Consider the following 13,549-nt stretch of genomic DNA (forward strand, 5'->3'; position numbering starts at 1 on the left):
TTTTTATATTAAATATTAAAAAAAATAAAAAATTACATATTAAATAATAAAATAAGGGAATAGGATGAAATTATTTTAAAGATTAGGTTTATTATATTCTATATAAAATTTTCATATATGAAATCAGAGTTTTGTGGGTATCTTGTAAATGGCAAGCCACATGGAAATAAAACATGTCTGGGGGAATCTAGAGCAACCACTAAGAGGAAGGTCCAGTTGGGTAAGCGATGAGCATGAAATGGTCCTTACAGGTAGTGAGAGCCTTTTATTTATATGTCCAAAAAGACAAGCTATTTTTTCCAGATTCTCATCTCCTTTTAGTCTTTTCTGCTTCTTTTTTGTCCAAAAATATTATGTGATTCTTTTGCTTTTCTTCAACTTTCATGAAGTTTCCAATCATGATATATCCATGTTTGACAATTGCTGTAATGAAGACAAAAATTTTGAATTTGAGTTATAATTAAAGTTAAATTACTTTATTACTCCCGTGCAGAATAATTTATCAAACTACTCATATTAAATACTTATCCATATAAAAAGTTATAAGACATTTTATAATATTAAATTTTTTATTAAATAAATTCAATAAAAAAATTAAAAATCAAATATATAACATTTTTTTTTTCATGTTTAAGATTCTCTTTGACATTGTGGCAACTTCAAAGTTGCACAGTTAAAAAAATATTATCCAAAGATGGCTTCTATTATTCTATTTGTATAAGGATATCACTTAATATTTAAGTGTTGATGGGGTTGTTCAGGTCTAATCACAATGGCTGATCTTGTTAGTGGCTTTGAATGGAATTACGGAGAATACCTGCGAAAATTCCTGTCCTTTCCTTTATTAATGGTGGGGTCTCATGTCAAATTACATCCTCCACATGACCACATCGCTAAACCTAGGCGAGCAATTATTTTTTTTTTTCCCTGTTGTGTTGCTGGGGTTAATTGTTCTTAATGAAAAAGAAGTGGATTTCACACAAGTCACAGAACCCCATCTTCCTTCATTGACATTGCTTTTCTCTTCTTCACCTTTTAGAAACTATATATATATATATTTAGACTTCCAAGGCAGCAATTGCACTTTTGGAAGAACCACTATTTCTTGATGCACATCCGGTTCCATCTATGATTCTGTTTGAGGTTCTCCTATCTGTTCGCCTTCTCTTTGGCCTGCTTTTCACATCCTCTTCCATTTTATCAAGAAATGAAAGAAATGCCTGAAAAAGTACAGATGGTGAACTTCTTGATGAAGACCCCTCGAGTTCCTCTGAACGGTGCTTGGCAAATTTTCTGACTGTCTTTATTATATATAAAAGGAGGGCTAGTACGAAGGCTAAACCGCAAATGAGAAAGAGGACCCAAAAGCTTGTAAGATGAAGCCGGTTTGCATCTTCTTTTGTACCTTCTGATCTGCAAGCGCTACCCAGAAGCCATTTGTCGTGCATTCTTTGCAGTTCTCCACCTTCTGATAGTTTCAGGATCGCAGTTGACATTTCTAGTGCCAGTTGAGAATTTCTTGGAAAGGCCTGATGACAATTGAACAACACAAAGATTCGTGTCATAAAATGCTTGGCATATGAATTGAGGTAAGAATGTATAAAGGTTCTTCTCAGATGACAAATAGTAATTCATCTAAAAAGCTATTCTAGAAAACTAGTAAAATCTCTCTTGGAACTTGGAAGAGTTTCAGGTAAAAGGATGTGCTAAAGGCTGGACACACGTACAAATCCCCACCCATTTTTGCTGAATTCTTGACCGACAATACTGAATTCACAATTGGATGAGAGAAGGAGTTCTATGTATGCTTTTTCATCAACCACAGCAGCAACGCCACCTTTCTGGGGACCATCTTGCAAGGCTTTAATACAATCCTCTGCAGAGTTGAGAGGAAAGAGTCTAGACTTGTCTATTTTATATTCATTGATCAAGTAATTTCCAGCAAATGACCCTCGCTGGTAGCCAATAGGTTCATTGCTAGTTACCAAACTTTCAATCCCTTTAATAGACGAAGTAAGCTGCTCTACTGTGAGAATTGAGGTCAAACTTGCAATGTAGCTTGAATTGAGAACTAGAACTACAAATAGCCAGATAATTAGCACCAGGCGACCAAGGGTGCTCATCGTCTTTTCTTCTGTATATACCAGGAAAAGAAATGCTCAATTAGTTATCAAGAATCTGCTTTCGTTCCTATGAAAAGCAGAGAGGACTACTAAACCACAATGTTACTTACTATGGGCAAAAAACAAGGTAGAAAAGCTAAACCTGCAGTACATGTTCACAAATGTTAGCTGCTGGAATATTTGGATATCGAGCATGTTTGAAACTTAATTAAAATCACTTACAAAGGAGTGGAGTCTGGAAACTTCAGATGGTAAAACATGATTGATCTACCTACTAATTGTATGCTAATATGCAAAGATGAGGTATGAACTATTCACAAGTTAAACTGCACTAGTACACCATCAATGAATAGACACTTACCACAGAATAGTTACAATTTGTCTTCTAGGAGGGCCTCGGAAATCACCATTGATCCTGTGCTCCAAAATCCACACCACCAAACCCGTAACAAGGAAGAAAATTGCTGTTACAAGCCACATCATTGGAGTGAATGGCCTCAGGAATGCCCAAGCGCTAGAGTTTAACTTCCTGACTGGGGCCACTACGACTAGGCCAGACTCTATAAATGGCTGTGTGAAATCCACCATCCTTGCTCGATCAGTCGTGATGGAAATGTCACCTATTGCTGCATCATACCTCTATATAAAGCAAGAAAAATCAAACAATTAGGAAAGAAAGCATACAACTTACAACAAAAGTTTGAAGGGAACTCATTGTTTTGATACTCACACCCACTGAGATCAATCGCAGAAGCTCAGTGGTATTTGGGTTACTATGACCGTCCCCAAATGCTTCAAAGTCATATGGCACAACATAAGGCAGTAATTTCATGGCAGCGGTAAACACATCAATGCAGTAGCCACTGAACACATTAGTGCCTTGTACTGAGACAAACTCGTGATAAAAGACTCGATTTGGGACACCAATTCTCAAACGCTTGCCTTGTACTGTTTGTCCAGGCCAGATTACACTGCTTAGCTGTTGACTTGAATTACTAGGTGGTTTTGTATAAAGCTTTTCTGGAGGTTCTACTGATAACCCTGAATAATTAGACCAATACCCAACCCGCTTAAATCCTGTCTCAATCACATTGATCACTTCATATGCAGGATGAACGAGGTTCCCATCAGAAAAGTAGATTGAGCCTGTTAAACCAGTGAAATTAACCTGTGAAATGCTGTGAAGCAACCAATTTCCTTCTCTAAAGATTTTAAAAGCATCTGCATGTAGGTTCTCTCTCTGTAGTTCTGATAACCCCGGATGATATGAAAATGAAAGGTTTCCCTTCTGATTTAAAAATGCATCAATTGCATAAGCAAGCAGCCAGACAGTGTCATAAGCATATAGACCATAAGTATTTAACCCAAAAGCGCCACCAGTTGCATTTCTGCTAGTCAAATTGCTCCACCCAAAAGCAAATTTGGTTTTTTGTTGTGAATCTGGTGCATACATTCTCAAAGTAATAACTCCTTGAATATCATCCATGGCTTCTGTAAGGTGGGGAGAATAAGTGTCTATTTTGGTAGAAAGCCAATCAGTAACTATCCACACATACCCAGCTCCCATCATCCTTAGATGCCTAGCCTCTTTAAGCACCTCCAGACCCGTATCTGGGTAAGCATGAAGAACAATAATCCTAGACTCCATTAAGGCTACCTCGTACAATACATCTGATATCTCATTGGGCTGGTCCATATTGGGACTGAAAGGAGCTTTATATGAGATCTTGCATCGTTTCTGAGCTAGCTTGTCTCCCAATGCTGCAATTCCATTCCTCCCATGATCATCATCCACATATATTGCAATGACTGCCCTCCACCCATAGTAGTCTACAATATCTGCAATTGCAGCCATCTGGAATGCATCACTGTGTGTTGTCCTGACAAAGAATGGATACTGAGGTGAAGATAGCGTGGGGTCTGTTGCTGCAAACGACAACAAGGGCACTTGAAGCTCATTGGCAATAAGGGATAGGAAATGAGCAGTGACAGAAAACTGGGGGCCAATTATGGCCACTACCTCACTCCCCATCAAGCTTAAAGCTGTTGCAAGTAATGAAATTTCCAAATCAGAATTCATTCATGCATACAAGAATCTTAGAAACTTTTGCTAACCGAAAAAAACTAAAAATTTATAAGAAGTGATGCAATTTACCCCCAAGCATGCTCATATACCCACTATAATTTGTGTCCCTCATATTAAGTTGCAGCTTAGTTGCACCAAGAACAGATTGGTCTCTATTCACATCGTCCACTGCAGCTTCTACTGCAACCTTTGCAACTTTGCCAATGGAAGAATCAAAAGACAGAAGAGCCCCAATGTTCACAACTTTTGGTCTTGCTTCAACACTGCTGCTAGCAGCATTTGAAGACAACCCATTGTAGAAAATCATTAAAACCAAAAGAAAAGCCTTGTGCATAGTGTATTGTTTAAACACGAACCTCATAATATTACTGCTCTGCAGAGAAAATTATTAAAAAAAAAAAAAGGCGATAAGAAATTATATAGGAAAGAACTTCAAATTTATGCTCTTCTGAATAGCAAGTGAAATGTTAAGATCAAATTAGCAATAGACAGGGAAAAGAAAATTGAGAACATGAAGCCAAGGTGAGTTCAAAATTAGATGAGCTGTGCTCAAAGAATCAAAAACCTATTTGCAAATATTTAAGGCCTTATACACATCCACCCAAACACAGGATAGAAATGCAACTAACAATCTTGCCATTTGCTCTGGCCCCACCATCACATGTATATAATTCTAAAACAAAGTGTATTGCTAAATGTTTTTTTATTTATTATTAAATGGAGGTGTAATGGCCTGTATAATACACTGTGAGGAAAGGTGAATAATCTTAAAATAGTTGGGATAAAAGATTTCAACTTAAATTCTAGTTTGGTTTAAATGTCTTGCTTCTGGGAAGTTTAATTTTTAGGAAGCACACTTTTAAGGTAATTTCAAAAAATATGAGTTGAATGTGTTTATTTGTTAAATTACGAAATAAAAGTGCATTAATAGAAACTAATAAGTGAGATGATATAAATACCCCTATTCTCAAATATTTAAAACACATAATAATAAATAAAATATAATAAAAATTATTAAATTAAATTTAATTAATTTTTTTTATGTGAATGCATATATCCAAACACATTATAATAAAGCAAGAGAAGGATAAAATGGAAAGAAATAATTTTTATATCTAGTAACTTCAATTTCTTTGGGTTAAACTCAGTAAGCTGCTCTCCCTAGTAAAGAAGTATTTGTACTCTCTGATTCACAAAAACACATAGGATCCACCATCTTAATTAAGGAATTATTAATGCTCCCATATATTTTAAAATTTTTTAAAGGAAATTACTTTAAAAAAATAATTGACTCCTCAAATTCTTGAAAAAGTTAAAAAAAATAATGATAATCAAACAAGTTAGATTTTTCATACATCCTTAAACTTAAATGACTTATCAAGCTATCCTAATTAAAATATTGCTATGTGTTTTGCATTTAAGCTATAACTGATTGCATTGTAAAATTGGAAAATAATTAAACTTAGGGGTGACAAGTAGCAAAAAAAAAAAAATCATTTTATTTAAATTTAAATCTGGTTAATATTTTAAATATTAAAATTTATTTCAAATTTAATTAAAATACATTGTAAATTATTTGTATTCTTCTTAAATTCAATTATTTTACTTAATATTATCCAAATCAATTCAAATTCATTTAGCTTTTACATATTTTAATTTATAATTTACATCAAAACATACTTTTGTTAATGATTTATATTCCAAAAGTCAATAAAAATTTAAATTTTATTTTAAAAATATAACATTTAAATAAATATAAATGAAATTATAAAAGTGAATTTTTAATAAATAATACTTAAAATTAATTAAAATACAAATAATTAAACCTAAATTCAGTTTAAATCTCAATAATATACTACCTAAAAAACTCATTACATTAGAGTTGGATGATATAAAATATCTAACAGTATTTGGACCATTAATGCACCTTATTACATTTGTGAATACATATTCAGATTTTCATATGGAGGTGGGACTTACCATGAGTCCCACTTGGGTGTACACTAGGAGAGTAATTATTGGTTATAATTGAAAAATTAAATTAATTTATTTAATTAAGATTTGACTAGTTATTTTTAGAAAGTTTAGTTTTTAATTTAATTCAGTTATCTTTTCAAATTAATTAAAAAACTAAACTGAACAGACTTTTCTATTATGTAACTCACTAGTCAAACTGAGAGTTTAATATTTGAAGGCCCAAGCTCTCTAACAGGTCTATGTTCAACCTAAACCAATAAACTTACACTTAGAATTAAATTAAAAAATCAAAATTAATAATTTTGATTTAGTTCAATTTGATTCTATGTCACAAGTAGATTCAGTTCAATTATAATCATAATGAACCGATTAAAATCAAATCAAAATCAAATCGACCAAATGCTCTTCTTTGCTTTGAACTATAATTCCACATTAAATTATCAAAAGATGGCTTTATTTTTAAGGTTTCAAACAAAGGAAGGCAAGATAGATATAAAATTAATTAATATAAATGAAAAGAACCTTTTGATTTCACACATATAATTTGAGCAAAGAAAGAACTCACACTCACAGGAGCAGAAGAAGCAGTAGGAGCTAGCTGTGTATGGGGGCTCTAAGCTGTGGAGCTCAGCTGGTTACAAATAAACAATTCACTGTTTAATATAATAACTAAGATGTTCAAGTGTCTCTCACCCAACAGAGATTACCAGAATTCTGCAACCTTATTTCATTTCATGTGTTGTGAAGATAGATGAATTCCATGGGATAATTTTCTCTTTATAGGGAGAGACAGACAGGGATGAAACGGTGATGCGCGTTGGCAGTGGTAGACCCTCGAGGTCTTCAAGTGCCGCACTAAAAGCAATGAATCCTCGTGTTTTCCCAAACAACTCACTGGATCAGTTAAAAAAATGTGTACAAGTGAGTGAATTGCGTGGGTTGTTACAGGACACCCATTTTTCGTGGGAGCCATTACCATTTGCCTTATAATAAAGTTCTTTGTAGTCATCCATCATCCATATGTATAATTGTTAAATAAATAATGCCATTACCATTTACCTTATTAAAAAAAAAGGGTCTTTGTAGTCTTCCATCATCAAAGTATTTAATTGTTTATGAAGTATTTATTCTTAATACGTAATCTATGAGGATTTAACACACTCTTTTCAATTTAAAATTAAACATGTATAGTGTAAAATTATTCAGAATTAGACATTTAAAGTATGAAATTTATAGAATTAATCATTTATATAAGAGTGGGATTGACTTTAATCGTATCTATATAAATATTATAAAGCTGAGTTTTAAAACAGGTTAATACAATATTACCTACTGTTTATCCTATTTTTTGCTAAATGACATGACTTATATTTTTTATCTTCCACCCTATTTAAATATTATATTATAAATATTGTCAAATGCTTAGAGGGAAGAGCTTTAATTTTTACAGGCCACCGATACGTTATCAGTGCATAATTAAAAACACACAGACACTTAGTATAAAGGTAAAGCAAAATGAAACTATCATTATTAATGATGGCCGATACTTCATTGATTACGGTGAAGTAGACATGTTGTAATTTCTGTAATCATCATTAAAGACATGTCGTAATTTTAAACTTATAAAAAGATATTTTAGTAATTAAGATATTAGAAGAAAATGAAAAATAATTTATATAAATATCATTAAAGTAATTTTCATCTTATAAAAATTCATTTATATACAGATATTTTATTTTTTTATTCATTTCCAATGTATTATTTATTCTTTGTGGGTATATATTTTCATGGTTCTTTTTATAAAAAATTTTAAAATATTTTAAATAAATTAAATATAAATAAAAAATATGGTATAATTTTTTTTATTTAATTAAATAATATATTAATAATGATTATATCATATAACGAGCAAACAAAAATTGAGTATTAATAGATTGAACCAATTTTAACTTAACAGAAAAAGAATTAACCAAATTATATGCAAAATATTTTTTCCCCATGCCAAAGATGTGTAGGACTTGACAGTAACAATGGGTCCAAACTTTAGAAAAGCATATGATTCTTGATTTTTTTTTATGTAACTATGACGATTTTATTCATCATGGGCTGATCATGTAATTAATATGGCAATTTTTAATAATTATAATTTATACAATATAAAAAATTCATAATTTATAAATCAATGAAAAAATAGCTGTTTTGGTTATAATTTCTCAGAAATATTTTTAATTATATATATATATATATATATATATATATATATATTAATTGAAAATTTTCATCAATGTTCAAAAATATTTTTAATTGATCGTACTTAATTTTTTTATTTAAACATAATTTTTTAAAATATTTTAAGTATTTTATATATAATTTATATATTTACTGTTGAATTTTAATGTGACCTTGATGGCAGCCTAAGAAAAAGATTTTCTTGTTATTATATTTTAATTATCCTTTACTTTAATTAACTATATTAGAAAATTTTATTCCCAAAAATAAATGTAAGAATTTAGAAAAAAAAAAGGGTAATTACTTGAATGATTAAAATCAAAATAAGTGATTAAACATATATATGAATTTGGATTACACATTCGTGGAGAAGCCTGAACTGCTAATAAACCTGCGCAGAACACAAGGCCACCTCTGCCTCTGAAAAACCACATACGTGTCAGTACCTCATCTCCTGTTCGATCGCTACAATGGCGACCGGAAAACCTGCAACCCGCACTCACCCAACCACATGCAATAAACGTTCTCTTTCCTCTCAACGGTCCTCCGTTCCCTACTTCTGTGCTATGGTTTTAACCTTTAATCCTCTTCTCTATCCTTCTGATTCTTTCACATGGATTGAACAACACTTCTCTAATCTTTCATTTCTTTTCCTTTTGGTATGTTTTTTATGTGGGTTCTCTTCTGAATTTTGATTTGAGAGGGAATTTTCAAGAATGTGTTTGGTTTCTTTCAGAATACAAGAAATGGGGAGCTGCAATTTTCCTGGTTGGAAAAGAGCTGGTTATGTCTTCCAAATTCTTGATTAGGGTTCATCTGAATCTTCGATCGTGTGCTTGGCTTGCAACAGTTGGTGACAGCTATCTTTTGCTGTCTGGGACCTTGGGATTCATGTCTTTAAGCTATGGGTGTGTCCAGCTTAGTGTAGTTTTTTTTAATCATTTTAGTTTATTTTTGTGCTTTTGGGATTGAAAATGGATTAAGGTTGGACAATGGCTTCAGCGACTGATGTTTCACATCAGATATCAACATGGGATGTTGGATGTACTAACAGTAATAGCAGTTTGCCTGCCATGGACAATGAAAACGATGATGCTTCTGAGAATTTGAGCCAATCGAAAGCTGGCAAACCTCCAAGAAACCTCTCTTGCATGAGGCATTGCAGCAACACAGCATTTTTGACAGATCCTGTGAGTTCATCCCTTTTTGGTGTTAGCCACCCATCCTTTGTTTTCCTCTCATCTTTTTGAATGAGGTTTTCTTTTTGTACCTTGTTCTTCACTAATAAAGATCTGAAACTTACTCAAGTAAATATCCAATGAGTTAATGTGAGTGAGGTGAAAGAGGAAAGAAGAAAAATATTGTCTTCATCCATATAAATTTGAATATAATTTCTGCAGTTTTATTGTAATTCCATCCCCCCTTATAATGTATATCTGTTTTCATACTTCTAGGATGCCAATTTCCAAAAAAGGCATCATAGTTCTGCCCATGAACCTAACTTTTATTGTATTCCTTAAGGCCCAATTGTGTTTGGTATTTCATTTTCCATTGAAGCAATTGTTGGAAGCATTTCCTGAGAATAAGGAATTAAAACAGAACAAATCTCTTAATACATACAGAAGAACAGCGTGCTGTAATTAATTTTGAGGAGCTTTTGCATTTATCTTAAGCCTCTCATTGACCTGTTTTGCATGTTTGCATGTTTGTCTGTGTTAAAGCTTGCACATGGGTATGTTTTAGCGTGGGTAGAATGTATAATGCCCAGTGCCTGATAGGCACAAATTTTTGATCTGTTGATTGATTGTTGTTGTGTAATCCATAACAGAAAAGAGTCAGATTTCATCTAATTATCCACTAATGTCATTTGTATAGGAATTAGATATTGGAGTTATCTGCTTGAAGTCGCCATCAACTGAGAATTCTGGATTTCTACCTATATTTCGCTCAGGAAGCTCTTCTGAGAAAGGACCAAAGCAATACATGGAGGACGAGTACATATGCGTGGACAATCTACATCAATATTTTTCTAGGGCTATAAACTGCCCTTCTCCTGTAGCATTTTATGGGGTGTGTAAGTTGCAGAGGGTTTAGTATACTTAATTGTTCAGAAATTATTTTTATTTAAAAGTTTCATAATCGAAGTTCATCGCATGAATGAAGTGCATACATCCTTGGGATAGTCTAATGAATTTTCCCATGTATGACATTAGCCATTTTCTTGTTTAAGTACTTTGTTTGCTTCACTCTGCTTTACCCAGATTTAAGTTCCTACCAGCAATCTGAAGACAAAAACCATCAATATATAATTCCTCATGGCTTTGTCTTGTGAATCATTCATTCATCGAGGTGGTGTGGTGAATTTCAGTTTACTTGTCCAGGTGTTTGATGGGCATGGTGGCGTTGATGCAGCGTCATTTACCAGAAAGAACATTCTTAATTTTATCGTTGAAGATTCACAATTTCCATCTGGTATGAAAAAAGCAATTAAGAGTGCCTTTGTGAAGGCTGATCATGCACTTGCTGATACTAAAGCTGTTGATAGTTCCTGTGGCACTACTGCTTTGACTGCTCTTATCTTGGGAAGGTGAGAAATTTTGGTTGTAGAGCTATTCTTGGATTTTGGTGTTGGTGATTATTGAATCTCAACTAGTATCGTTCTTTATTTAGTTTAGTGGTACTTTGTTGCAATTATTTGTTTGATCTGCACTCTTGTAGGACCATGCTCATCGCCAATGCTGGTGATTCTAGAGCTGTGTTGGGCAAACGAGGAAGAGCAATTGAACTGTCGAAAGACCACAAACCTAACTGCACCTCTGAGAGAATAAGAATTGAGAGACTAGGAGGTGTAATTTATGATGGCTACCTTAATGGTCAATTATCCGTGGCACGTGCTCTTGGTGATTGGCATATTAAGGGTGCTAAAGGTTCAAAAAGCCCCTTGAGTGCTGAGCCAGAGTTGGAAGAGATTAACCTGACTGAAGAAGATGAGTTTTTGATAATTGGTTGTGATGGTCTGTGGGATGTGATGAGCAGCCAGTGTGCAGTCACAATTGTGAGGAAGGAACTCATGATCCATAATGATCCTGAGAGGTGCTCAAAAGCACTTGTCAAGGAGGCACTCCAGCGCAACACATGCGACAATCTGACTGTCGTCGTGGTCTGTTTCTCTCCTGATCCACCTCCTAAGATTGAAATGCCTAGATCTCATAAAAGGAGGAGTATATCAGCCGAGGGGCTGGATCGTCTCAAAGGCGTGTTGAATGCCGATTGAACAAAAACTGGTTGCATCTTGTATAAAAGAGTTCCACAGTTGGTGAGGGATTTTTACAAGTAAATTCTGCTAGTTCAACCTGCTGCCGCTGGAAAATGCTGATTTCTTGAACCTAAACATCCTGTATATTTGAGATTCTTATTTTGAAGAGTTAATTAGTATCCTTTTTTTTTTAAAAAAGAAAAAAATTTGTAGTGCTGATTAAGTTGTTGCAGTCATGTTGGTGCCATTTGAGCTGAGCTCCTGATTTGGCCCTGCAGTCTGCACACGAGAATAAGAAAAATGTGTTCTATTGCAAATAATGCATTAGAATAGCAATGACACATCAATTTTGAATGTAGAATAAGTTTATAGAAAAGCTTTAATGAGCAAATGTACTTTTTCTTTTTTGTATTTTGAAAATGTTTAAAGGGCAAATGGTTTTTAGAATTTAAATCCCTCAACTCTTGTATTATGAAATAGACACTCGGTCATTGAGTTACGAGTTCAATGGCAAGTGTATTTACGATATTCCGTAGGCATCTAAGCAATGTTCTTGTGATTCCATGGGGGTTAAAAGCTCCGTTTGGCTTGATTCAATAATTAATATATGATAGACTCCTACTTAAAAAAAAAAAATTAAAAATTCCTTTATTTAATTACACCATCCATATGATGATGTGTGGGAATCTGGGATGATGAGGCTAGAGTAATAAATGGTAATAACTCGCTCGGCAAACTCTCCCTTCCATTGAAACGACAGCTCCTTCTATTGGACTATGTTTAGAATGATAGAGTTGGGCTCAAATCAGAGTCCAGAAGTCGGTCCAAACTCCACACGCATAAACCCTTCTCGAGTTGGGCTCAAATCAGAGTCCAGAAGTCGGTCCAAACTCCACACGCATAAACCCTTCTCACTTCTCTCCTAGAAACCCTCAGCTCTCAACGAAACCCTTTCCGACTTCACTAGACCCACCAATGGCAACTCTTAAGGAAATATTAACCCGGCGACCGGTGGCGGCGACAATTCGCCTCACCGTCCCAGCCGGCGCCGCCCGCCCGGCGCCGCCTGTGGGTCCTGCACTTGGGCAGTACCGTCTCAACTTAATGGCATTCTGCAAGGACTTCAACGCACGGACCCAGAAATACAAGCCGGACACTCCCATGGCCGTCACCATAACGGCGTTCAAGGACAACACCTTCGAGTTCACTGTGAAGTCACCATCGGTTACCTGGTACTTGAAGAAAGCAGCCGGGATCGAGTCCGGTAGCAGCCGGCCGGGACACGTGGTGGCGTCGACGTTAACTTTGAAGCATATATACGAGATTGCGAAGGTGAAGCAGTCTGATCCTTATTGTCAATACATGTCTCTTGAGTCTATTTCTAAGTCTATTATTGGGACTGCAACTAGCATGGGAATTAAGGTTGTGAAGGACTTGGATTAGTGGGAAAATGCAAATTTTTATGATATGGATTTGATGATATTGTGTTCTTGTCTGGTTGCAATGTTAAAATAAGCTAAAACAGTTGCATTGTTGATGGAGAATTTCTTGAAATTTGTTATTTAATGCTAAATTGTGTATCCAGTTGCTGTCACTCTACCGAGCTTATGATTTTAAGAAGCCTTCCATGAACTTGCCTTGCTGTTAAGATTGTGCATATTGGACTCAAAGTAATCAAATTAAATAAAAATTTATGAAAAAACAGAAATTTCTTTTGATTACAGTATTATAGTTGTGTTATGGTTTGCCAAGCATGCACTTCTAATGCTTGGGAGTTTAAAGTTTTGGTTTCATTACCATTTTGTTCAAGATCTTTGGCATAGTGACTTGGAAGGTTCAGTCTTTTGGCACTCAGTATTTTCAAAACAAATTCATTGG

The 13,549-nt window shown here is 34.2% G+C and overlaps 3 protein-coding genes across 3 annotated transcripts; 2 read left to right on the forward strand and 1 right to left on the reverse strand.

The window, feature by feature from the left end:
• Positions 1–601: 601 nt before the first annotated feature.
• Positions 602–7,041, reverse strand: LOC110669818 (glutamate receptor 3.6). Its single transcript, XM_058138571.1, has 7 exons — positions 6,752–7,041; positions 4,279–4,577; positions 2,854–4,166; positions 2,485–2,762; positions 2,234–2,265; positions 1,728–2,134; positions 602–1,529 (listed from the first exon to the last, which is right to left on the reverse strand). The coding sequence occupies exons 2-7, from the start codon at positions 4,568–4,570 to the stop codon at positions 1,059–1,061; spliced, it is 2,793 nt and encodes a 930-aa protein (XP_057994554.1). The 5' UTR covers positions 4,571–4,577; positions 6,752–7,041; the 3' UTR covers positions 602–1,058.
• Positions 7,042–8,795: 1,754 nt separating this feature from the next.
• LOC110669819 (probable protein phosphatase 2C 47) lies at positions 8,796–11,852 on the forward strand. Its single transcript, XM_021831633.2, has 5 exons — positions 8,796–9,074; positions 9,152–9,605; positions 10,291–10,485; positions 10,797–11,002; positions 11,134–11,852. The coding sequence occupies exons 2-5, from the start codon at positions 9,408–9,410 to the stop codon at positions 11,687–11,689; spliced, it is 1,155 nt and encodes a 384-aa protein (XP_021687325.2). The 5' UTR covers positions 8,796–9,074; positions 9,152–9,407; the 3' UTR covers positions 11,690–11,852.
• Positions 11,853–12,557: 705 nt separating this feature from the next.
• On the forward strand, positions 12,558–13,303 carry LOC110669771 (54S ribosomal protein L19, mitochondrial). Its single transcript, XM_021831539.2, has one exon. The coding sequence runs from the start codon at positions 12,647–12,649 to the stop codon at positions 13,112–13,114; it is 468 nt and encodes a 155-aa protein (XP_021687231.2). The 5' UTR covers positions 12,558–12,646; the 3' UTR covers positions 13,115–13,303.
• The last annotated feature ends 246 nt before the right edge of the window (positions 13,304–13,549 follow it).

Source organism: Hevea brasiliensis, chromosome 16 (genome assembly GCF_030052815.1).
Source record: "Hevea brasiliensis isolate MT/VB/25A 57/8 chromosome 16, ASM3005281v1, whole genome shotgun sequence".
NCBI lineage: Eukaryota > Viridiplantae > Streptophyta > Magnoliopsida > Malpighiales > Euphorbiaceae > Hevea > Hevea brasiliensis.